Genomic DNA, 24,399 nt, shown 5'->3' on the forward strand with positions numbered 1-24,399 from the left:
ATAATTAAATACAAAAAAAAATAAAAATGTATGAGGAAAGAGAAAAATAAAAACATAAAGTGATTCAACAACATGATAACTGTTTGTATTAATTCATTTTGTCACTCTATTTATGTTTTTGAGCTATTATACCCATAATGCTTTGGGGCTACAAAACATATGTTTTTTTTTTTCATGGATTCTGTGGTTACCAAACTGTTAGCTAAAATGTTAGCCATGTTTTAAAAGCCTATATGTAACTAAAGTATTATTAAAACTACTTTGTAGCTGTTTCACATGGATGTCCAGACAGCTATCACCTGATTGCTTCAAACTGAAGAGAAAAGAGCGTCTTAAATTCTATGACGGAGGATTAGCGCCACATCAAGGGGGAAAAAAATGTAGATTTCAAGAATAAAGTCAAGATTTAAGTTATAACTTAATGAGAATAAGTTGTAATTCCAGGCTTTGGTTATTCAACATGAATGCTCAAACCACATATAAGAGGATCTCAGAAAAGCAGCCACCGGTCTGATCTAAAATGAGGAACATGTATCACATTGTGAGCAATTAAACTCAACAGCTGAGGACCAACAGCGGTTGCAGAATCGTCCTGAGGCTGCCTATTAGCCTGCCCTTCATCATAACAGATGCAGGTTCTTGCACAATTGATTCTGAATCCTGTTATGACTATATGGTTCTAGAAGATTGAGCATTTTTAATAAAACTTATATTAAAGTATAACTTTGCAAGATGCTCCAAGTTCCTGGTTTTAGTTTGGGCGGCTGCAGGCTGCCCCCCTGACCGGTCCTTTTACAGACACATAAAACTTAACTGATCATGTGCTTAAAATCATGATGTTTTACTCATAAATTGAGTACTTTATAATCATAACTTTTTGATTTTAACCATGTAAATTTAACATTTTTTTCTAGGAAACGTACAACTTCTATCTCAACGTCTAATTTCTTCTCTAAAAGGTGGCCCAAATACTCAGCTGAATATTCCCTTCTGACTGCTATGGCCGTTTTTTCACCAAGGTCATCAGTCATTATAAGATCCTCAAAATTGGTTAGTCAATTAGCCTTAGGAGTGTTTCTTTGCTCATGATTTGACCGAGTTTTGACACTAAATGTACACATTTTGACGTACCTGTGCCTAGATTGTCTCCAGGAGCTTCACAGGTAGCTCTGCAACTGTTGCTAGTGTTTCTAACTGTGCTGGATTTTCGCCGTATGCTGATGATTTTTGAAACTCCAGAGTTTGCTGTTAACGGTTGTTTACAGTAATAATCATGATAATCAGATAACGTACCTCTCGTACATGAGAAGATACTAGTACAGTTAAATTCAATGTTTTCACTAACTTAACAGTAAGACAGGGGAATTAAACACTGGAAATAGGGAAATGTTGCAGACTTGCAGTTACAGTTTACACAATGGCATCACTGTTGGTATTCTACTGGTTACACTCGTGGCTTTTGCAGCTACAAATTCCATCATGGCGTTTTTAGAATGATTAGGAACACTATTTAGTAAAGCAAATCCTAAGTAAGCTTGTGTGATATTTACATATTTTGCATATTTTAAATTAATAAAATCACTACACCTTTATTTCAGAAGTGACAAACATAAACGCTGACAGCCTGGTAGAATTGTTTGCTTATCTTCCAGCTGATAAGGACATAATTGAATTAAAGACCCTGGCTGCAACCCCGGTCGATAGCTTCAGTAACTACATCCAGTTATCTTTACAGCACCTGCATGTCATTTAATTTTAGTACCTTTGTTTCCTCATTCCTTCCTTTACTTCACAGCTCCCGGATTTGAGTTTTAAACTCAAGGAGCCAACCAATCTGAGCCACTGATTCTTCCTCCTTTAGATGAACACATGCAGAATACTTCCATTACTCTTATTTCAGTCTCAAGCCTACCTCCTTCTCTGACTTCTTGGACTCCAGCAGGGGGTGCCAGTGTGCAATGGGCTTCCTTGGATAAGCCAGCATCTCGTTCCAATGGTCCCTTCCAAGTCCTTCAGCGTGACACCCAAGCCTCATCACACCGATGATCTCATTGTGACCTACCCTGTGGGGACACACACACACACACACACACACACACGCACACACACAAACACACACACGTACCATATAAATACATGTGACTCAACCTGACAAGACATCTCATACATCAAATTGTTGAGCATAATTGGAGGAAGGGCATTGTGTAATGAGAGGAGACACACATCTGAATCTGGATGTCCTGCCGATTGATACAGTGACTCTGCAGCTGACTGTCTCCTGACCGTGACGCTACAATTGACTCATGTATGGACGTCCATCAAAGGGAATCTTTGCTGTATGAACGATGACTGGAGTGTTTTCTGATTCTGATTTATTACAAAATCCTCACTTCATGTGAGAACAGAATCAGACTCTACAGAAAGCACAAGAAGCTTGATATTAAACCAGCTTCTCTCTCTTTTTTAACACCACACACTAAGAACTCCACATCTCCTGCCCTTTGACACACATGTTCTCATTCTGTCAGCTGTTTGCACTGAATCCACTTTTACCCTGTCCTGTTATAGCTTCATGTTCTGTAAACACAAAGGATCCTTAGTGCACCTCTTTCCTGGAAAAACTGCAAGTTCACGCGCTCAATGTAAAAATAATGGACGGTTCTTTATCTTTTAATGAACAACACTCATTAATCAATAACTTTTGTGTAATAGATTTTACCCTCCAAAACGAATGAGGTACGGTTTTTAAAATCATATGTTGTCTTTTTCCTTTCTGAAATTCTTTTTTACAAAAGTATCTGTCGGCTGCAAGATGCCACAAGCTCCGCCCACCCCTACGTTTGTGTTTCCAGTTCAACCATACAAATGAGATAATATCTGTCTGTCAGCTGCAAGATGCCACAAGCTCCATCCACCCATAGGTAATTGTTTCCAGTTCCACCCATAGACCTCTGAAATAATGGATGTAGTATCCGTGACGTCACCCATCTGTTTCTGAAGCGCTGTTTTGAGGCCAATCGGCGGCGGCAGCCATATTGCTGCTGTCGAGCGATAGTGATGTAAAGAGGCGGGCTTTGAGCCTCCTAGCCAACAGCTACAGTGTTCCCGCCTGTCAATCAAGTCAGCTGTGCCTCTCATTGGAAGACTCGTAGTCTCAATATCTTTGAAATTCCCCCGTACAGTGTGTGCTGATCAAGAAATGAGCTATCCAGACTACACTCGTTTTTTGAACCAGGCTGTAAACATGTTTATTTCTGCTGTAAAGATCGTCTTTTTTGAATTGGTGTGTATGTGGTTTCCGGTAGTTCCGGAGCCAGCCTCAAGCGGATCCTCGATGAACTGCAGTTTTTAACACTTCTGCATTGGACTCATATTTTTAGACCGTAGGTTGCTGCTTGGTTCCACCATACATATAAGATAATATCTGTCTGCAGGCTGCAAGATGTTACATGTTCTGCCAACCAGTATGTCATTGCTAGCCCACTAGCTTCTGGGCTAGCCAACAAGTTTTTTGATCTTTGTTTACCAACTGTACTTTGTCCATGACTGTCACAGTGTCAGAAAACCAAAAGGAGGAGGACCCAAAATGCAGATAAACAAAACAAATTTTAATAAACTAAAACTGAGATATAACAAAAAGTTACTTCACTCAAAATCCATGCAATAACAAAATAACACTGGGGACACTGGAACACTGGAGACGACTTGACATGACACATCACAAACACAAGACATGATACACTAAAACCACAAGGGAGACATAAGGTCAACTTATCAACAATCTAGAAAGTAAAACAGGTAATCAAAAATCACTAAAAGAAAACTGAGACTAGACCAAAACATGACAACAAGTTACACCATCTGTGAAGATAGACTCAATCTTAACAGCTTAACTATTTTTATTTCAGTTAAATTATGGAGTTTATTATCTTCCACATATGTCACTCAGACTCATGACACAACAGTAACAAAAGTTTGTATTACTACTGGAGTTGAATAGCTTTGATTTTAGTATGCAATCTGCTCACTTTTAACACATAAATAGAATACACATTGCTCACATCAAAACAAGACTAATCAACTCCGGTAGTAAAACAACTGTGCAGCTATTGTCTGAGTGACTTATATTAAGTATAAATCTGTCTGAGGAAAATCACTGCACCCTGCTGTCTGATTAGACAAGTTTCCTACATCTTCCAGGTCTTTATTGAGGCCAACATCTTCTCGTTCTGACGTCTCTTGTGGTTCTGTGTGATTTAGACAGCTACAAGCCTCTTACATGTGCAGCCTACGTGTACATTATTGTAAATGTAAAAAATGCTGGATAGTAGGAACAAACATTGCAGTGATGTCATCCTTTCAGTTGAACCTTGGATATCAAAGCGAAGAAGCAATGAGAAAAACACATTAACTAAAGTGCGTGTGGTCGTAAACGATTATCTCATTGTCCTGATCTGATCATTGGAGTGTGATTAATGACATTTATAGCTTGCACTTACAGATCATAGTCCATGACTGAGATGTGCAGGCTGACGTGGTCCATGCTGTCTGGCGGGATGTCAAAGATGATGGCCTCGTTGTAGGTTGGATTCAGAGTGTTCTTCTTTATGCTCGTCTTCTTCTTTTTCAAACGTCTCCCGTCACAGATCAGCGACACTTTGACGTACGGATCTGTTTGGTGAGGAAGAGGAGGAGCAAAAACAGATAAAAGTGACTTCATCAAAACAGGAACTGCTGGCAATAATAAAGCATCATGTTTGTGAGGTTTTCCAAGTTATCCATCTTACGTCTTATGACTCTACCGGGTGTTAATTACCATGAAGATTATGTTTCTGGGGTTATAAATAAAAAACGTGCTACCACATCTGCCAAGACGTCTTAAAAGATGTCCGTGAAGATAGAGACATCAATGTAGCGTTTCATCACCCAGTGTGTGTTTGTGTGTTTTCCTTTTTGGTGTCTACTTAAGCATCAAAGCCCCCCCGGAGGACGGAGCATCAGTAATATGCATAAAAGAAGATGAGTCAACACCTTGTATAAACAAAGAGGACGAAGGTGGGGGGGGGGGGGGGGGGGGGGGGGGGGGGGGGGATAGCTAAAACAGCATGACTGAAAGGGCTTCCTGATGAATGCTGATTTCAGTCTTCATCCGTCAGAGGCAAACCGCCTCGCATGATCCATTAATGCACGTTTTAGTCTGATGTAAGCTGCCCTAAATCTATGAACAACAAACAAGAGTGCTCGCTTTGCAGCCCAATATGCTTGAAGGCACAATTTGATAGCTGTGGGTTTATGGTGCACACATTGAAATAATGGCAGGCGGCTAAACCTCCCCTAAACTTAAGGGAATACATTTGTGACTCACATTTGAATAGTGAAATGTCATTAAACATGAGATGTAAACCGCCACATTCACTCTGAATTACCTGAACCCTGGCATTTCTAGCAATAAATGTCACATTTTACAAGTGATATCAGTGTTGCAGGGAAAGTGAAACAGAGGTCTATAAAAAAAAGAAAAAAAAACTGCAACTATTTGCCGACAATGTCTTAATACTGTGAGTCATGAATATTAATAACTGCTAAAACAAACACAACACAGCTGTGGAGAAAAACTCTCACTGTTTGCTCACCTAATCTGAAACGCTTATAATTGAATATTCAAATTGAACCCATTCATTCTGAGTCGATGCACCTGCACGAGAAATCACACAAACACACGCCGGGTCACACAAACACACACCTGAGTATCCAGTGATGTCCATGGCTTTCAGGTTCCTGCACTTGATGACAGTAAGTGTGAGTCTGCCTGCGGTGGGCAGGTAGCAAAGTGAGAACATGATCTCCCCGAGGTCGACACTCTCCTGTGGGAACACACACCAGCAGAAGTGGTACAGTGTGTCAGTTTTCACATTTTAAAATTCAACTCTGATGCTCTGATGTAGAATCGTGTAGAATAAGTGTATCATCTCAACCTCAAGGTTTCTGGCATCACTTCTATATTTTATTCATGTGCTGCCTGTAGTGGAGCACACTCTCATTGAAGCATAGCACAGAAAAAAGTACTTCATTCAGTGTTATGTTTTCCTTCATAACCCTTATCATGAAATCCCAACAACATTGTGAGTTTTATGGTGGCCACTTGTTCCCATAAGTAATAACAAAGAGCAGTAAACTAGCTAATTAGAGCCCAGGTGAAACATGAAGAGAGGAAATGGGATGCAAAATAATGCAACGTCTCTATTTGCAGTTTTGGCTTGGACAAGAGCTGCGTTGTGTTCCTGTTGTTTGGTAATTGCACCATTGTTTGGAGGTCGATTCAAGAGGACTACAGGCTGATTACACGGTGGGATTAAAGACAAAAGCATAATGTTTGTTTTTCAAGCTCAGTGCAAAATAGAAAATGAATTTTATTGTTTAATTCAAGACAATTATGTCTGTTTATTTAAAAAAAAAAAGAACATGTCGACAATTTGGGAAATTGGGTAACAATCTGGAGTGGCGGTGAAAAGGCTGGCAGCATTGTTACGCCTGCTTTTAAATACAGAGGTAGAGCTGGGAGTTAATTAGCTTAGCATAGAGAATGAAAATAAGGGAGCAGGTAGCTCTGCTCTGAATACACCTGCACATCTAAAGGCCTGGTTGGACCTGCTGAGGGTGGCAGTGGATTTCACATTTCAAGATTCAAGCTTCAGTTTCTTGTCATTCAAACGTGTTTAAAACATGAAGGAATAAAAATTGTTACCCAGGTTCAGCAGTGGGCAGAAAAGATAACATTATACAGTGACATAGTTTTAATAGACCCTGCAAATAAATAACCTAACAGCCTATAATAAATAGAAAGCATATTTAGAAAACCGAGCAGCATGTGCATCAATGGATATATATATAAAAGTGATCATTGAGCTTAAAAGGTTTAAAACTATGTTAAAAACAGTTTAAATAGAATAAGAGTATGTGCTAAAACAGTCTAAATTCATCTTTAAAATATGTTAAATGTTAAAATGTTAATTAATTTCGCTATGGTTAAAACGACAGATTATATGGGTGATTGATTGGTTTTGTTCAACTTTATTATTGGACACTTCCGGGTTTTTTGGGGGGGCGGCAGTAGCTCAGTCCATAGGGCTTGGGAACTGAAGGATTGTCGGTTCGAGTCCCAGTATGGACGAAGCTTGGCAAGTGGACTGGTGGCTGGAGAGGTGCTAGGTTCACCTGCCTGGGCACTGCTGAGGTGCCCTTGAGCAAGGCTCCAAACCCCCAACTGCTCGGGGTGCGCTGGTTGATGGCAGCATCCTCACTCTGACATCTCTCCCTAAGCATGTTCACTGCATGTGTGTGCATGATTGTATGTATATACCAAAAACTGTGTGTGTAGCATGTCCAAAAAATAGCACGAGTGAAAAAATTTTACTTTCCCCCCTGGGGATTAATAAAGTACGTTTCTTCTTTCTTCTTTCTTCTCTTCATTAGCCAGTAGGGGAAGCATTTTGCTTGCAGCTGTTAATTTCATTGTGGAATGAAAGCCAGAAACAGCGTGTGTCTTTCTTTCACATTTTTCCCCTTCCAGGTAAGAAAAGTGCACAAAAATCTATAAAACTCTACACATATATTATTGTAGTTAATATAAATATGCATGTGATAAGATAGGTTTATGTAGAGTCAATTGAGTGAGTTCATTATAGTGTTTATTTTAGAGAAGTGACTGCAGATGCTAATGTTTTTGCCAAGCGGCAACCTCCGGTCTAAACATGAGTCCAATGTGGAAGTGTTAAAAACTGCAGTTCATTGAGGATCCGCTTGAGGCCAGCTCTGGAAGTACCAGAAACTATTGTTACTATGCACTTTTGCAAGTCAGTTATATGATGCAGGGCACTGGTAAAGAGCTGTATGTTTAAATATAAGTTCATTTTGTATTGAGTTCATCACATTGTGGAATGAAAGCCAGCAACAGCGTGTGAGTCTTTCTTTCACATTTCTCCCCTTATAGCACGCTGTGCAGGGGTGTAGCATAGTCACATGCAGTCGCAGCAGCAAATCTAACATCTCTGAGCTCATAACCTGCACGCAATCGTCATCATGGTTGCTAACTTTTTATATAAACTCCTGCTTTGTAACTTGTGCACATACTTCCTCCTTTGTTCTGCAGACTATGCTCTGCCAGGCGGCTAAATCAAAGTGGATGGTCCATCACGGCTGATAAGCAAAAATGGGGATCTCAATTTTAAGCTCTCCAGCCCTTCAAAGGTCAGCGCTGTCAGGACTACTTCCTCTTTTTGGTCAGTGTTTGTTTCAGCTGAAAAATACATTAAATCTCATCAAAGTATGGAAGTTAGATGTCTCCAGTGTTCATGCCAAGCTAAGTGTACCACCTACAGGGTCTGGCTCCGTAGTTAATGCACTTACGTGAGGTTGATTTTCTGAATTAGCATTTTTATGCAGCAGACTTTCTTATTGATGATGCTGCTGCATTTTAAGAGCTCAGTTGACGCCTTTTATTGAGTATAATCGTAAATGACACAGTGAGAATGTCTCTGAGCTGTCCCTACGTACCCAGCTGCACCTGTGTACCAAACATGACGCTGAAGGTGCTGCAGGTGTGATGGCAAACTGTGGAGCTGTTGGAGTGAGAAAAAGAAGCTGAAAAACCGGGCTCGTCTTCAAGTCCCTGAGGTTATTCTGAAATTTGGTTTACTTCTGAAATGATGGATGACTTCTCGTAAGATCATCTCAAGGATACATTTGCCAAACAGCGGAATTCATTATCTTCTTTGGAGTTTTCATAACTTCGGCAAGAAACATCATTTAAGTTTCCTGGAAATCATCACCAGTCGAGACAGTTAATTAAAACAAACCAGAAAAGACGTATAATTCACCCACCCTGCCCAATTACCTACCAACCAAAGAGTGAAAGAGTCTTAGAATCACACAGATCCCTGGAGTACGAATATTTTCTTCCCTCTAAATTAGTTTTGAGACAAAACTTTCCAAGCACACAGTCTACCTCCTGAAATATTAACTTTCACTCACATGGAGAGAGTCCTCCATGAGTACTTACTTAGGTAATAGTCTCAAGAGAAATGAAAGAGTCCTGTTATCAGTCTCATATGAGTTCCTAGCCAGTTCTTATAAACAGTATTAAGGCCGCACAGACTCCTAATCTCTCTGAACAAGCTTGGTGAGAACCCCGCTGATTGGCAAATCTCAACACGTCTGTTGGAGTGCTGCAGTCTTAACGTCTCTTCACACATTCAGGCACAATTTGGCTTTCTGTGCTGTGGAAGTGAGGGATTTGGTTTGAAGGGTGTGAAGGTTCAGCTGTAATGTGAGACCACAGCAAAAATGTCAAGTGCAGTAAAAGCATGAAGTGACACTTTGATTGTCCTTGTATGAACACAGGCTGTTTTGATGCCTGTCATCTGTGCTGCATTAACCGTGTTTTAGCCACGCTAGTCGATGGACTCCAGAGAAGCCAGTGCCAGACTTGTGGCATGTTGTTAGTTCAGCACTTTAGACATCCTTTAAGTCAGTTTACTAATTTGGTCCCACATGACATATATAACACAACAACTTTTTGGTGGTTTGACATCAGGATTTGTGCACACCTAAAACCTATTCAGGGATATATCTTACTCTCTACCTGATAAACTGGCTCAGATTTTACCCCCTTTTTTTGTTTGAAGTAATATATCTGCATTGTAAAGATTGCTTTGAATTTTGGCTCATGGGTGGTCATGTCCTTCCTAGAATAAACTGTATCAAATCAGATAATCCTTTAAGTTATACAATTTTATGAAACTGTCATGTCGGCCTATGCCTTCATTTGATCAGACAGTTGAAGAGATTGGTCACACAGGGGGAAGAGAGAGAGGAGATGTTATGTCCCAATGGAAATGGAAACTTGGAATATGTGCAAATGCTGCATATTCGTTGCCTGCCCTCCAAGGAAGCTGTAACTGTCCTGACACTCTTTTGAAAACGCTGACTTCCTTTTGGGCATGACAGCTATAGCCTACTTGATGTTACACAACAGGTTCTGTTAACATGATTTGCTGGGCTAGCTAAACAATGGCCAGGTTGATAGACACATGCACAGACAAATCAGTATTGAACTTTGACTCCCGTTGCATCAGGGATGTTTTCTATCAGTTAAAACAGCAACAGCCTTGGCAACAACATTGATTGACACACAGAGGAATCAGTGTTGTGAGCATGGTGCTTAGTTTTGGTATTTCAAATTGGTTAAAACCAGGGAAGAGATTGTTCAAAACCATGACATAATAGTGTTTACAAATATTTGTTTGGAATCAGGACACAGAGCTTGAACATGGGCTGGTCAGATGGGCGTGTGGTCAACTTGCCAAACCTTGCCATGTTTTGAGATGCCATCTGTCATCTGTGGTTGTTTACAGCCAGTAGAGCATCACAGCCTTAATTTAGTAGCTATTAACTGGAGCTTAAGCCCTTGTAGCTGGTGGCTGCAGTACAATTTTGACACAACACAAGAGTGATATTTCCAGTAATACAAATATTAGTAATGTGTTCAACTCGGTAATTCTGGTACTGACTAGCGAGAGTGACGACATTTATTGATATAGTTGACTAAACACAGACATCACTAATCCCCAAGGAAGAACAGCCAATTGAGGAGCTCCACTAGAGCAACATAGCTTCATCAAGATGAGGAGAAGTGTGATTAGTGTGGTATGTTTGTTGAGTGTCATGGCTACAAAGCTGGAAACGAGAGGTTTAAATTTCACTGTTGGTCCATTTTTGTTTGTGTTTGGTCCATTTTGCTAAGGCATGTCCAGTGCTGGTTGTTGGCACTGCATTGGTTCATGTGTTTGACCATTCAACCTGCTTGAAGAGTACTCTGGACTATGAGTTTCTTTGGTTAAAAATGCCTGTACTCAGTGCCTAAGCACCCCAATGACAGAGCTACTAACAACAATAACTGCAGACTCTAAAAACAGCAAGATAAAAGCTTATTTTCCAGACGGTTATCTTTTCAGTGCAAAAGAGTCAGCACCTTTAGTTTTTAGTCACCTCCACATGTTAAATACTCTCCTCCATTCTTGTCTCTGATTAGCACCTAAAGACCTTCCTTAAATAGCTTGTTCAGATCGAACACACGAGGTATCGCCTAAAGTCAGCGAGTTTCCTTCAGAGTCTCCTTCAGACTCTTTATCTTAGTAATGCTTGTACGTGGAGTTATTGATGAATATCTCTCCTTGATCTATGAACTGAGCCGAGCTGCTGGCTCGTTTCTTTTACCCTCCCTCCTAATACTCAATACGGGTGTCTCTTCTCATTAAGCTGCTCTGTTTTCAAAGCAGTGTCTCCTCAAGACTTTAAGCACACACCTCTTCATGCTTGTTTTTTGTTTCCTCCCGATCCTCACCATCTGTGCATCCTTTATGTTGCCAATCTTGAATTTAATGTGAGCAAGAGATTTTGTCATAAAATCATTTGGTGGTTCAATAAAGTTTGCTTGCCAAGGAGAAGGACGCCTCCTTTTCTGCCTTCTAAGCAATAACGTTGAGGTTATTGAGCAGCCCTTGAAGAAGCTCAAGTTCAAAAACTGTCAGATATAAGGGCTCCAAAGAGGTGATTAAGTGATAAGAGCTCCACGGTGCCACAGACAAGGAACACTTAGATGGTGAAAATGGCCCCTGGACATCATCAGTGAGTAACAAAGCCAGCAGTAACATAATTGTATGAGTCAGCCCAGTCAGAAATATCCTATTGTGAGTGAGATGTAAGCACCTCATGGCTGAAATCACCCTCTTTATGTTTTTCTAATAACTGAAAAGTTCTGTTTTTGTTGGCTAAAAGTCTGAGCTACATGTCTGATCAGACTTTGCTCTATAATGGCTTTGACTCCCATTAAAAGGCTAAGTTTAATTACCTAAACACACCCTTAAACTGTTTACCAGACACTTCAACAAGGGTCTGTTTTTATTGCTGGGATATTACATTTTTAATTGCCAAGCTTTTTATTAAATTATACTTTTTTAAAATATGTAATTCTCAACATGAATACTTCATTCAGTTCACCCTGGATGGTTAGTTAAGTAGAAAAATACTAAATACTTTATTTCCTTATTGGCCTAAAAGTCTTGAAATATATTAATATGGACCCTTGTTGCAACAGCTCATCATGCATTGTATAATTTAAGATGTAGGGAGCATGGACTTTGTAGGCCATTCCAAGTGCATACATTGTTTTGGTTTGGGTATTGTGATAAGTGTAAGTGTAAGCTTTAATAGGAAAGTCAGTTTGGAATTTGAGTTAAGGTTCAAATATGTTACATACAACTTTAGTTAAAGCTGGGGTTGGTAATCAGATTTAGATCCACTTTTTGTTATACTGTTTAAATGATCTTTATGTCCTGATGGCAATCAATACATGATGTGTCCCTAAAAAAGAGTGAAAAAAAGCTGCTATCTACAGCCGGAGTAAACCTGGGAAAACACCAACCAATCACCGTTTTTTGGCTCCCCAAATTTTAAACCAATCAAATCCCGTCCAGCCGTTCTGCCCTCCTCCTGCGCGTACATTTCCCCCGGCGTGCACTCATCCGAGTCCCCGTCTCCTGCCTCTACTTCCCCTGACTCTATTTACTGCCCCTCTCGCTCATCCTCGGGCCTGTCCCCTCTGACCTGATGAGGTGCTTTGCTCAGGACTGTAGTCCGGATCAGAGTCTAAAAAGCTCTCACCAACACCTACAGAAACTATATATATGTATTGTAGCGTCCGTCCGGACGCTGTAGTGATGACGAGCCGATTCGTGAACACGTTGATCTTTAATAACCGGTCACTGTCGGCCGTGATCACGCCAACCAACAAAACAACAATAAATGTTTGAATGAATGAAAAACTTCTCCTCTTGTCTCTCCTCTCTCCCACTCGCACTCTACACCTCTCCTGATGCCTTCACTGACCGTCAACACTGTAGGAATTAAGAACATCTACACTGAACACGTTTAACAAACAGTAGAGCTGTTACAGTATTATATGTGTTATAACTTTTCTCCTGATATCATGTCACCAGTACAACTGGATAATGCTAGCATGATAGTTGTGAGTACTAACAGCAGCCATGTTTGTTTGTGTTTTTAACTTTCACTATGATAATATTTTGGTGAGGACCGGTTTTGAATCAGTCACGATCATATGGTCGAGAATCAGCTAACAAGACGTAGCTATCGTATCGTACGTAAGGAAGCTACAAAGCTGTAAAGTTGTCCATGTTTTTAACCGTTCCACATACAGTTAGCCTCTTGCTAACTTGTTTGTCAATTGTTTTGTATGTGACGTCAGCCAAAAGAAGGTCCATGGTAACTTTCTGAAAGCTGGCATATCGCCACCTCGCGTAGTGGAGGCATACAATCTGCCAATGAATAAGTTCTCGCTTGGTGCTTGTGTACGTGATCAAGGACACTACTCTAATTAAGTTGTCTAAATGAGCTATGACCATACCTTGACTTCAATGTGAATGTAAATGAACTGAATGACCCTGGTTGAAATTGTGCCATCATGCACAGACTGTGATGAATTGCTGGACAGCCCCTGCACGTTTTTGTCTCCTGTCACCCTGCAGATTTGTTTAGACAAACCACATTCACCTAGATGTCTCACACCACTGGTGCCAACTCCAGGAAAGCCCCACTAACCTACTGCCAGCTGGCTTAATTTCTTTTCTTTGGTCATTACCTTTATCCTGTCACACTCACTTGCACACACTTTATGGAAGACAATGGCTGTACCCCTTTAAAGAGCCAATTGTCAGTCCCTGTTTGAACACAATGGAGGGAACTTGCAGCACAAATAGAGCTGTGTCTGAGATGTGTAATCGTAGAACAATGTCTTAAGACCCAGTTTCCACAAGAAGCACACAGATAAAAAACTTTGTGCTCTAGCTCTCGTCACTTAAATACCTCCCACTGCCAGAGCACAGCTTGCACTGCCACAAATACAACGATAAACTCATTTAGTGTAAGAGGAGCCAACTGTGTAAGAGTTTATAAAACACCAATAAAGTAGCCTGAGGATTATCTATACCATTCATGCTTTTCTAAGATTCCTAGAGGTGCAACATGCCATACTGTGCTAGAAAGGCATTTTCTGTACATCATTTTATCTGCCTTGCTAATTCCACTCATCCACTGCATCGGCATGGACCTCTCAATGAACGCCAACATGGCTCATTACAATCCAAGCACTCAAACAAGCTCATTACAGTCTAAACGCCTCTTTTGAAAGCAGTCATGTGGGACGGGGGGACTTGCTAAAAGTGCAAGACAGCTGAACAAAACTTCTGACGTTGCAAAAATCATCCAACAGGCAGAACATTGATCGTGCTGGCAGTTAATAGGGGTCATGATTAAACTGCACATCAAACGACCCCCTCCGAAGTTGGAAGGAGCAGTAGATTCTGAGCTTGAATGTGGACTTATCTGTGCAGGGTTTAACCCTCTCACTGTTGTGCCAGGAATTGTCTAAAGGACACGACCACCCTGAGCTCATTGATAACTTTGATCATGATTGAAATTCTAACCTATGTGTATAGATTGTAATGCATACTTCAGCTTTTAAAACAAAGGTTGTACACTTGAATAAAAGCATCTTTTCCCGTCAGTCATTTGATACTGAATCTAAAAGAGAGAAAAGATTCTTACACTGGTGGCGTATTGGATTTCCCTCCATATGTTCGTCTCCCTGGAGAGGTCCGATGTCTCAAACAAGTTCTCCAGCACCACCTCCCCGATCATATCGTGCCGTGAAAACCGATCAAAGTCAAAGACGCTCATATGCAGCTTCCTGATCGCCAGCTCCTCGTAAGGCACGGGAAACTGGAAGGTCTCACTGAACGTAGGGTTGAGCGTCTTCCGGTGGACTCGTGTCTGAAACTTCTTGCGGTCGGGGAGAAGGTAGACCTTCACGTAGGGGTCAGATGTGCCACACAAGTCCTTGGCAGGTAGGTCAACGGCCTTGAGGATGTTCACCAGGAGGGCTTCGTTCTCATAGTCGTACTTGAGGGAGAAGTTGATGGAGCCGCAGTGTTTGCTGCTGCCGTTCTTGGACGAATCCTCCGAATCCAAAGTCTTCTGTTGGTAGAGCTCTGGCTGGATGCGGCCGATGCTGGTTGATGTTTCATCTTTGTCCAACATGTAGTCATTTCCCAGGTCGAGGCTGCCAACTTGCATCTGCCTGGGGAGGTGTCTTTTGAAAGAATTGTGCCTGCCGGGAAATAAAAGACCAGAAGTTAGGAAGTGTTTTGCAGAGCTAGACGAGCAGTGACCTTATCAGAGGTTTAAAACTCAGGGGACAGACCGAGACCTTGCACTAATGAAGGATTATGATTGATTATGTAACCTAATGCCATCTCACATCGTCTAGTAAATGTGCTATTGATCAAAGACAACATGCAGCGGTTACTTCCTGTGTGAAAGCAAATAAGTATTGGCATGTGGCCATTAAATAATACATATTTAAAAAATGCAAGTACAGAAAGCTTGCCTACTCTTCTCATACGTTGGCCAATCTAATAAAAGTATTAGGATAGAAATAAAATGTCAGATTTCCTTCTGATGCGGTCACATTTTGCTTTGCACTGGGATTGTCAGACCTTTAGCTTCAGGGAAATATCAAGAAGTATCATAAAAGGTCCATATGAAGAATAGGAACAAGATAATACTGCCCTAAAATACTATACAATTATAAAGATAATCCAACAACACATGCACTACATGAAGGTTTTTGCTGCTCTCAGCCCTTATACACCATAAACATGTGTTTTCAAAGGAAGACTGCATAACAAGCAGACTGGACTATTAGAGGACACTTATTAGCATACGGGAAAATTGCATTTCTGCTTATACAGCCTAAGCAAATTGTTGTTTTTTTCACTGTATTTTATAAGTCCTCATGAAGAAGCCATTACATATAACTAGTTTTACCATAATGACCTGCACAGAAGTGGCTCTGAGGCAGAGGGCAACAAAATCTACAGTATTTATTATAATGAACTCGTAAGCAACCAAATTGCTCAGATCGTAAATTCTCCACCCCCATTAGTGATGCATTCAGGGGACCGGGTGCCTACTTTCTGAAAAAAACATACGGTGCAGGAGAGAGGTTGGATATCGTGTTGGATTAAGGGATCTGTTGTGTTAAGACTGCTGATGTCTGCATGAATGCATGCATGAGTGTTCCTCGCTGTCTTGTGTGTGATCAGTTGTACAGGTGCAGGTGATTTTTTGCCCTTTATTAAATAAGACAGCTGAAGACGTACAGGAAGTGTGGGGTGTAAAGAGCAGAGGATGACAGGCAGCAAAGGGTCGTAGTGGGGAGTGTAACCAGCGACAGCTGCAACACAGACGAAAGTATCTGTATACTTGGGGCGCTTTTAAAACAGTGTGCAAACCACTCCCTCAGGAGCATGTAATCTCTTAATTTCATTGTATAAATTATCTGTATGATGTGTTCTTATTAGCTTCCCACTGGGGCTGAAATTTTGTACGTGACATGAGCAAGCGGCAACCTCCAGTCTAAAAACATGAGTTCAATGAGGAAGAGCTTAAAACTGCAGTTCATTGAAGATCCGCTTGAGGCTGGCTCCGGGGAGTACCAGAAACCACATACACACCAATTCAAAAAAGCTGATCTTTACAGCAGAAATAAACATGTTTACAGGCTGGTATAAAAAATAAGTGTAGTCTGGATACCTCATTTCTTGATCGACACACACTGTACGGGGGTGAATTTTTTCACAACGTGGAAATTTCAAAGATATTGAGATTACGAGTTTTCCAATGAGAGGCACAGCTGACTTGATTGACAGGCGGGAACACTGTAGCTGTTGGCTAGGAGGCTCAAAGCCCGCCTCTTGTCGGCGGGAGCAATATGGCTTTTGATTGTCCTCAAAACAGCGCTTCAGAAACAGATTGGTGATGTCACGGATGCTACTCCTATTATTTATACAGTCTATGGACACGAGTGCCCTCTGCTTGGGCCCCTATGGACTTGAGGGGTGCGCCCAATGTATCATTCTCGATCTGCTTAATCCTGACCCTTCGAAAGGTTGATTTTAATGAGCTCTGCTGAAACATGTTGCAACCAGCTGTCTTTCTTTTGGGTTGAAGGGCTGCTTATCCATGTGGTGTGTTCTGGAGATTCTCTGAATTTTGTGGCATGATATTGATTTTGGCTCTTCAAATTTTATGCTTTACAAGCTAAATCATGGTGTCATCACTCATTTGTTTGAGGAGGGCTTTGCAGGGTAATTCTCAATACCCAATACATTGCCCGCAATACACAATCGATAATACCACAATACAGTGATTCTGCAATAATTGATAAATTGTAAGACAGTCATATAACAATCTGTCACTGTATGCTTAAATGCCCTTAACATTTAGAGTGTAGGATTAATGTCATCAGCGCCACCATAAGGAGTCCTGTGGTGAAGCAGTGAGTCATGTTGGAAGGAAAATCTGAATATCCAAATTTGGCACAAGGGACAAAATAATTGTATCGCACAAGCCAGGACAACAATGTGTTGCTTAATCTCTGTGGTGGAGCTTAGTACCCACAGTAAGCTTATTTACACGTGTGTAGCTTTGAGACCCCGACTATGCTTCTGCTGGAACCAGACTAAATGGTCAGGAGTTGATGTTAATGCCTGATTCATCACACAACATAAGAGAGAGAGTGTGTGTGTGTGTGTGTGTGTGTGTGTGTGTGTGTGTGTGTGTGTGTGTGCGTGCATGCATGACTAACCGGGTGGAGGAAGCTGGCTCAGTGGTTTGCCTCTGCATGCGTTGCGTGCGTCGCAGGAAGTGCTCCCTCATGGAGAGCTGCACATCAGTGGGGATGTCAGGGGATGTATGGCTTATCTTCACCGCCGCCTCCAGGAAACCCATTGAGCCCATGGGGTCTTTCACCTTCTCTGTCGCCATGGTGACCGGTGGCTGCGGACTGGGACTGGGCAGCGGGGTAGGCGGCTGCAGCGGGCACTGTTCTGGGCCACAGTCGGGGGTGAGGGATGGGCTGGGGAAGTGGGCCTTAGTCCGCCAAGGCTCGAGGCACAGCTTCCAGGAGATGAATGTAAGGAGGCCCAGCAGAGCCAGGCCGCAGACCACAAACACACCGAGCAGGAGGCCAAAAGTAGCGTCTGGTGGTGAACCGCGGGGACCGGAAACACAGGATCACACAATATGGACAAACAGATGGTGAAAACATGGAGAAGGGGGGGGAGGAGGGAGAGAGAGACAGTCTATTAGACATGAGTTTCCAAACGGTCCAGTGCTGTATCAGTGGTTTCTATGGAAGACTAAGGATATCCAGCCAAGTGTACTGGGAGATGTTTCATAAATATTAGATAACCTCCATTAGTCTCCAGTTCAGCCAAGGGTAAGGAGGCATAAACAGAGTTCAGATGTGACCATTGTATTTGCTCATGCAGTCAAACATATACAGAGATAATTTTCTATTACATCTGGCAGGCTTTGTAGGAAAAGTAATTACAGTAACATGATAAAAAAAGAAGAGAGGGAAGTATTGAAAATAAATCCAGAAACCATTCCTCTCAGATTTTCACCATGAAACAGATAAAAGAAGCGAGGGCACAGTCATTTATTTTTGCCGGCATTTTGAATATGTTTCCTGTGGAACAAGCGGCGCACAAAGAGCTGGAGACGCACCAGGACTGCTGACGAGCACTCTGCTAGAAATCACAGTGACTGAGGGGGAAAAAGAACAAACACAGAAAACATTGTATCTCTGCCTTTTGCCCTTGGGACGCTCTCCAGAGTCGCTCTGTTCTTGATTTAAACTAATTATATTCCACTGGCTCATACGTGGAATGTTTTTCTTTTTTACAACTTTCAGCTGAGATTGAATCCAACTCTCCACATTTTGCTGGGGGTGCCCTTTTCTACGCCCCCTGATTACAAGGATTTATCTTCAATAACTCACAGAGGAGTGTCTTGGTGGCTCTTTCCGTGCGTGCCTGAACTCCAGTCTGCACACAACAGGCTGCAGAAGGTGGCTTCAGATGAGCTTTTATGGTATTTTACAGGCTTAACCTTTCCTAACCTCGGCCAAACATGGGAGTCAACAAGCTCTGAACACCTGCACACAACGTCCTGTTTGTCCGATTGGTTGAAGACTATCTCAATAAATCATCCATATCAGAAACTCTTAGTTTGTGATGAACTAACAGTCTCAATCCCACAGTGAAAAGTACTTCATAAAAGTAAACGGCTTACATTCAAACAAGATAAAAATGACCAAGTGTTAGCTGAAAATATGTAAAGTATCAGCCGTCGAGTGCACATGTAACCTTGTGCTTAACATTTCAAGTACAGTTTCAGGCATTAGAGAATATCCATTTCATGTGTTTCTCTGTTCAACTTCAGAACATTTCTGTGGAGAGTATTCATCTTTTCACATCTCTATATTTATCTGACAGATACAGCCAAGAAGAACAAACTATAAGCTTTATAGAAGCTTTAGTGGCTACTTCAAAGTCAATTATAGTTTTTAACATGTTGTAAGTTTTGCCAATATTTTATTTCTGCTCTTTTCTTGTTTCCAATCGCCGTAAAGCACTTTGAATTGCAATTGATTTGTATGAAAGTTGCTGTAAAAAATAAAGCTTGCTTGCTTGATTGATTGATTGATTTGTGACTAATGATTTCAATTGTTTTTTATTTAATTAATTAATTCAGGATTCAGCAACATTTTCAACACAGGACCCCTTACAGCAGGGCAGTGCTTTTCATGTCGGTAAGTTTTAAGTAGCTCTACTTATTTAATATTCAACAGATGAAGATGTTTTAGGCCTTGTTGGGAGAGAATGGCCCCATTACACACAGAAAAGTCTTTCCATAGTGTTTTAAAATAATCTTCATTCATACTCTTCTTCATTCGACAGCGTTGTGAAAACTATCAGTGTGCACACAAATCTGCAAAAACGACTGAACACTGGAGTATGCATGATAAGCCAGCAGTTTGTGGTATAACTGTATGATACTACACTTAAGACCTTAAAGCTGAAGGAAGGAAGAATCCTTCCTTGGATTCAGAGGAATCCAAAAACATGCAGTGGACTCTGAATGTTGGAGTGGCCATGAATGTGTTTTATTATTCTTTGAGTTATGCCATGAAGCAATGGTGGTAAATACACTGGAGTCATCAGCATAAGCACAAGTTAGAAGTCCGCCATTGTTGTTATGATACTCTTACTCGTGCATGGCTGTTTAACCGGGAACATAATGTACATGTAGGAATGGGGCCGTGACATCATTGTCTCTCCACATATCTCCATTTTACTTGAAGACAGAAGGGAAGGTGGTTTCAAAAGATTCCATTGAAAACCCCTTATTCCAAAGTTTGGGTTTTCAGCCGCCCAAAAAGCCACGTACTTGAAAAGGAACAGCCAAAGTGCACCAATAGTAGACCGTGTAAACAGAAAACACCCCTCTGAATCATACTAATTTGTGTCACACTTTGTTCTACTTTAATAATTCAACTCAAAACCTCTCAGATTCTCCTTTGACCTTTTCAAGTGGTCCTAAAGTTCAGAACAACTGGAGTCAACTTGCTAACTTTGCAAAGAATTTAAGTCCAACTACCATAAAATGGGAAAACTGAGGTAATTCAACCATGAATGATGTCAAATGGTATTAAAGTACTAAATATTTCACATACAGTACATGAACTGATATTTGAATACCTCTTGTGGACCAAAAGGCTGCTAAAATACTAAGTTTTCATCCACAAATTCAGAGCTCTCATGTTGAAAATTCAAACTAAATGCACACTAAGCTGAATTTATAGCTTAGCCAGGCGGTGGAGGGAGATTTCCAGTCTGGAGGGATTTACGCCGGAGGCGGATTTCTCAGCTGTCCACAGCCCTGGCCTCTCCATGTCATCTGAGATTTCACACAGCTCTCCACAAAGCTTCACCCTCACTGGACTGTCGCTCCTAGAGTCTTCATCCTCCGTCACGGCAAATCAAAGCAGACCCTGCGCCATGCACTGAAATGCAGACACCCGTGGTGACAATCTTTCGCTACAAGACGCTTTGACGACCAAGAAATCAGTATCTGAGTTTGTAAGTTAGACTTGTTTTACTTTCGCACTGCAGCGGCCATCCTTCAAAATAAAAGTTGGCTTTGAACAGAGTTTTTATAAGCCGGAAACTTTGGAGTCATCACAGAACCTTAATGTCCATTCCTAGTTATACTATCCTGAGTCCTTGCAGCCTCGTGCACGCAATCACTTTCCAGGTGCAATCAGACGCCGGTGAGACAATGAGACACAGGTGAGACAAAGACAGGAAGTAAGACAAGACCAAGCATGCTAGGAGCCAGGACTACAAAGTAAAAGAGGAAAAACTTCACACACAAGGAGCACCGGGACACACGGGTAAAATATTACAATATAACATAAGAAATAATTACTGGAAAACTACTCAGGGAGGTCAAAGAGGATATTTGTGCTAATAGCAGTGGCGGTTCTGGAGAAGGGCCAACAGGGGCCAGTGCCCCTGTAAAACTGAACCTGGACCCCCCTGTGGCCCCCCCCTCAACACCAAACAAATATTATACAATAACAAAAGCTTCGGTATCGCGCCAATGTTACAGGCGGAACACATGCGTGTGGCACTTGGTTCCAGTCCCTTAGAGCGCTATGGGACTCATGTTGAGTGTAAACAGCCAAACAGCTGCTGTCAGTCTGCATTTTGATATAGTACACAGTAGTCTATATGTCTAGTATATAGGGATGCACTGATGTTTTGCCAGTTTGTTCTCAGCCGGTCCTCGCCCTTCTCAGTCTCTTTTGTCAGGGTTGAATGTGTCCCTGTGACAACACCCTTGGCCCCAGCCTGCCCCCCCCCAGTAAAATTGGTCTAGAACCACCACTGGCTAATAGGTGTAAAACAAGACATGAAACACAAGGCAAGAAATATAAAATAAACCAATGAGACATTTGGGGAGCTGGTTTGGCCAAACGGTAGAATGGTGCGCCCCATGTACAGAGGCTAGAGTCCTCAAAGCTGAGATCTGGGTTGAAATCAGACCCACAGCCCTTTGCCTCTTATCATCCCCACTCTGTCTTCACATTTTCTACTCTCTTCATCATCCTCCACCATCAATACATTATATAGAGACATTCAAGTGAAGTTCTATAATTATCTAAAGCAACTTTTTTCCTCTTATGGCTTAATGGACGTCTCTGTACGATGGACATCTGGGTATAATTACATGTTCTGATGGTGTAAGTTACACTTAATCTAAAAATACGCCTCTCATGTCTGTCTGTTCAGATTTGTCTGAGGTATGACTCAGAGAAGAAGTGCAAACTTTGATGCAAATTGCAGCAATCACGCGTCAAGGGGATTTAAAGCACTTTTAGCCTCCATAAACCGTGTGTCACAGCCTCATTTCACATCCAAACACTGACTGTGTTGGGAATATTTAAAGCAGCGTGCCTCACTAAAACAAATAACTTCCTGTTGTTTGTTGGAACAGCAGCGTGCACCTGTTTTTTTTTTTTTAAAGCCAACTCAAGTAGAATCCTGGGGTTTGGTGGATCTCCCAGTTTGTTCTGAAGTAGCTTGAGAAAATGATCGTGAGTGAGCGGACTGGCACGGAGTGTGTGAGGACCTTTTAATCACATCACAGCTCTAAAAATACTCGACTCAGCCCATTTTGCACTCTGACAGATGTGAGTGGTACAGGTATTATGAGATGTAGAAGATGTGGTTTGTGATTAGTCGTACAGTAACTGTAACCCCTGGATCTGAATCATCTCCGTGATGTGTTACAGGTGTGAAAAGGTTAATGAGAGAACCCCAGCGCTGCAATACCTCCATAAAAGTGAGAGACTCCAACCATACTGACTGCAGAAATAAAGGCGATTATGCTGAAATGCTGTTAATGCCCCTGTGGTTCTCTGGTGTTAAGAAGTCGAGACATACTGTATGCAGGGAACTATTGATGTAACGATAGAGAGAGAAAGAGAGAGGGAAGGAGACAGGTTTGACTGTAAGAGAGACAGAGAGTGATGGAAAAACCATTGCTCTTCCTCTCCAGACAGATGGGTAATGGAGCAGAGCTGTGTTTGAACATATGACTCCCTCTGGACACAACCTCCCCTGACAGCATGAGACGACACTGACCCCGGGGTTTAGCGCACTTAATGATCCCACCCACGCCACACAGGCATGGACTTCAACAATCCTGCAGTCAATCAAAAGGGATCAATGCCTCAGATGCTCCATCAATCTCTCTTTAAAGCCCATTCAGGTGGGTTTTTTTATGGCGGGTGCAAAGGGCGAGGATGTGAGGCAATGCCGCGTGAAGGACGGGTATGAAAGGAAAAGACTGAAAATTCAAGGAAACGACCTCCGATTGTGAGGACTTACTTCAAAGTGGTGACAGCTCCAGTAATCTAAAATGTTGTGGCTTGCCCTTTTCTTCACGAGCTGCAGAAAGCTACTGGTGGCTGCTCTCTCTACTGCCACAGAGCATTTCATTTTGGATTCTTTGTACATGCTAAAACAAGATTCAAATAACACAGAAAAAATCAAGGAAGAGAAGCTCAAATTGTATTTAATAAAGAAACAAATCAAATGTCCATCAAAGAATCAACCACCAACCAGGGATAATCTGCACTGGAAGGAAGAGACAGCGAACACAGGAGAAAACACATTGAACCAAGAGAAGGGAGGAAACACAGCGACTAAATAAACCAACACTGGTGTGACACGAGACACAGGTGAAACTAATCAGGGTGGAGCACACAGTCACAAGAGAGGGGAAACTCAGGAAGTAAAACTGGGGAGAAATACAAGAACAGAAGGTTGAAGAATCACAATACAACACAAGAAATGACAACTTAATAACAACTCTGAGAAAAACAAGATGAACTAATATCCGAAAAGGGAGAGAAACACAAGACATGAAACGGAAGGAAGATGTGCAGAACAGAACAGGAAATCAAAACCAGACACAACACAAAGAAAATAGGAAACTAAACAAAAGCAACTCATGACAGGAACTGACAAAAATGCACAGGTAGGACAGAAAAAACACGAGGGCTTGTGAAAGAAGCTCACCTGACACTGAAATTAAAGTTTCTGCAAAGACTCGTCACAAACCACAATCAGCTTAAAATGTTTGCTTCTATTTGGGATATTAACAATTAATTGAAAACTATGGAGTTAAGAATATGCTCAAACACATTTCTTATGATTTCACTGTCAGGTAGAGTGAAACAACGTGAAGCCTCACATCATATTCAGCTAACAGGGAAGTGTTTGAAGTTTAGAGATTGTTGCAATGTGAAGCTGTGAGCTGAAGGTGTCGCGCCTGGCAGAAACA

General features: G+C 41.6%; 1 protein-coding gene across 1 annotated transcript in view; it reads right to left on the minus strand.

Annotated features, from left to right (window-relative positions):
* The window catches only part of syt6a (synaptotagmin VIa), a 66,769-nt gene that overhangs the window by 5,582 nt on the left and 36,788 nt on the right, over positions 1 to 24,399 (minus strand). Inside the window, exons 2-6 of the mRNA XM_034695027.1 lie at positions 17,786 to 18,179; positions 14,683 to 15,244; positions 5,744 to 5,864; positions 4,500 to 4,671; positions 1,913 to 2,063 (exon numbers count right to left, since the gene is read on the minus strand). Of these exons, the coding sequence (XP_034550918.1) occupies positions 1,913 to 2,063; positions 4,500 to 4,671; positions 5,744 to 5,864; positions 14,683 to 15,244; positions 17,786 to 17,964 (1,185 nt within the window). The 5' untranslated portion in view covers positions 17,965 to 18,179. The remainder of the gene's footprint in view (positions 1 to 1,912; positions 2,064 to 4,499; positions 4,672 to 5,743; positions 5,865 to 14,682; positions 15,245 to 17,785; positions 18,180 to 24,399) is intronic.

The sequence above is a fragment of the Notolabrus celidotus genome, chromosome 11 (genome assembly GCF_009762535.1).
Source record: "Notolabrus celidotus isolate fNotCel1 chromosome 11, fNotCel1.pri, whole genome shotgun sequence".
NCBI lineage: Eukaryota > Metazoa > Chordata > Actinopteri > Labriformes > Labridae > Notolabrus > Notolabrus celidotus.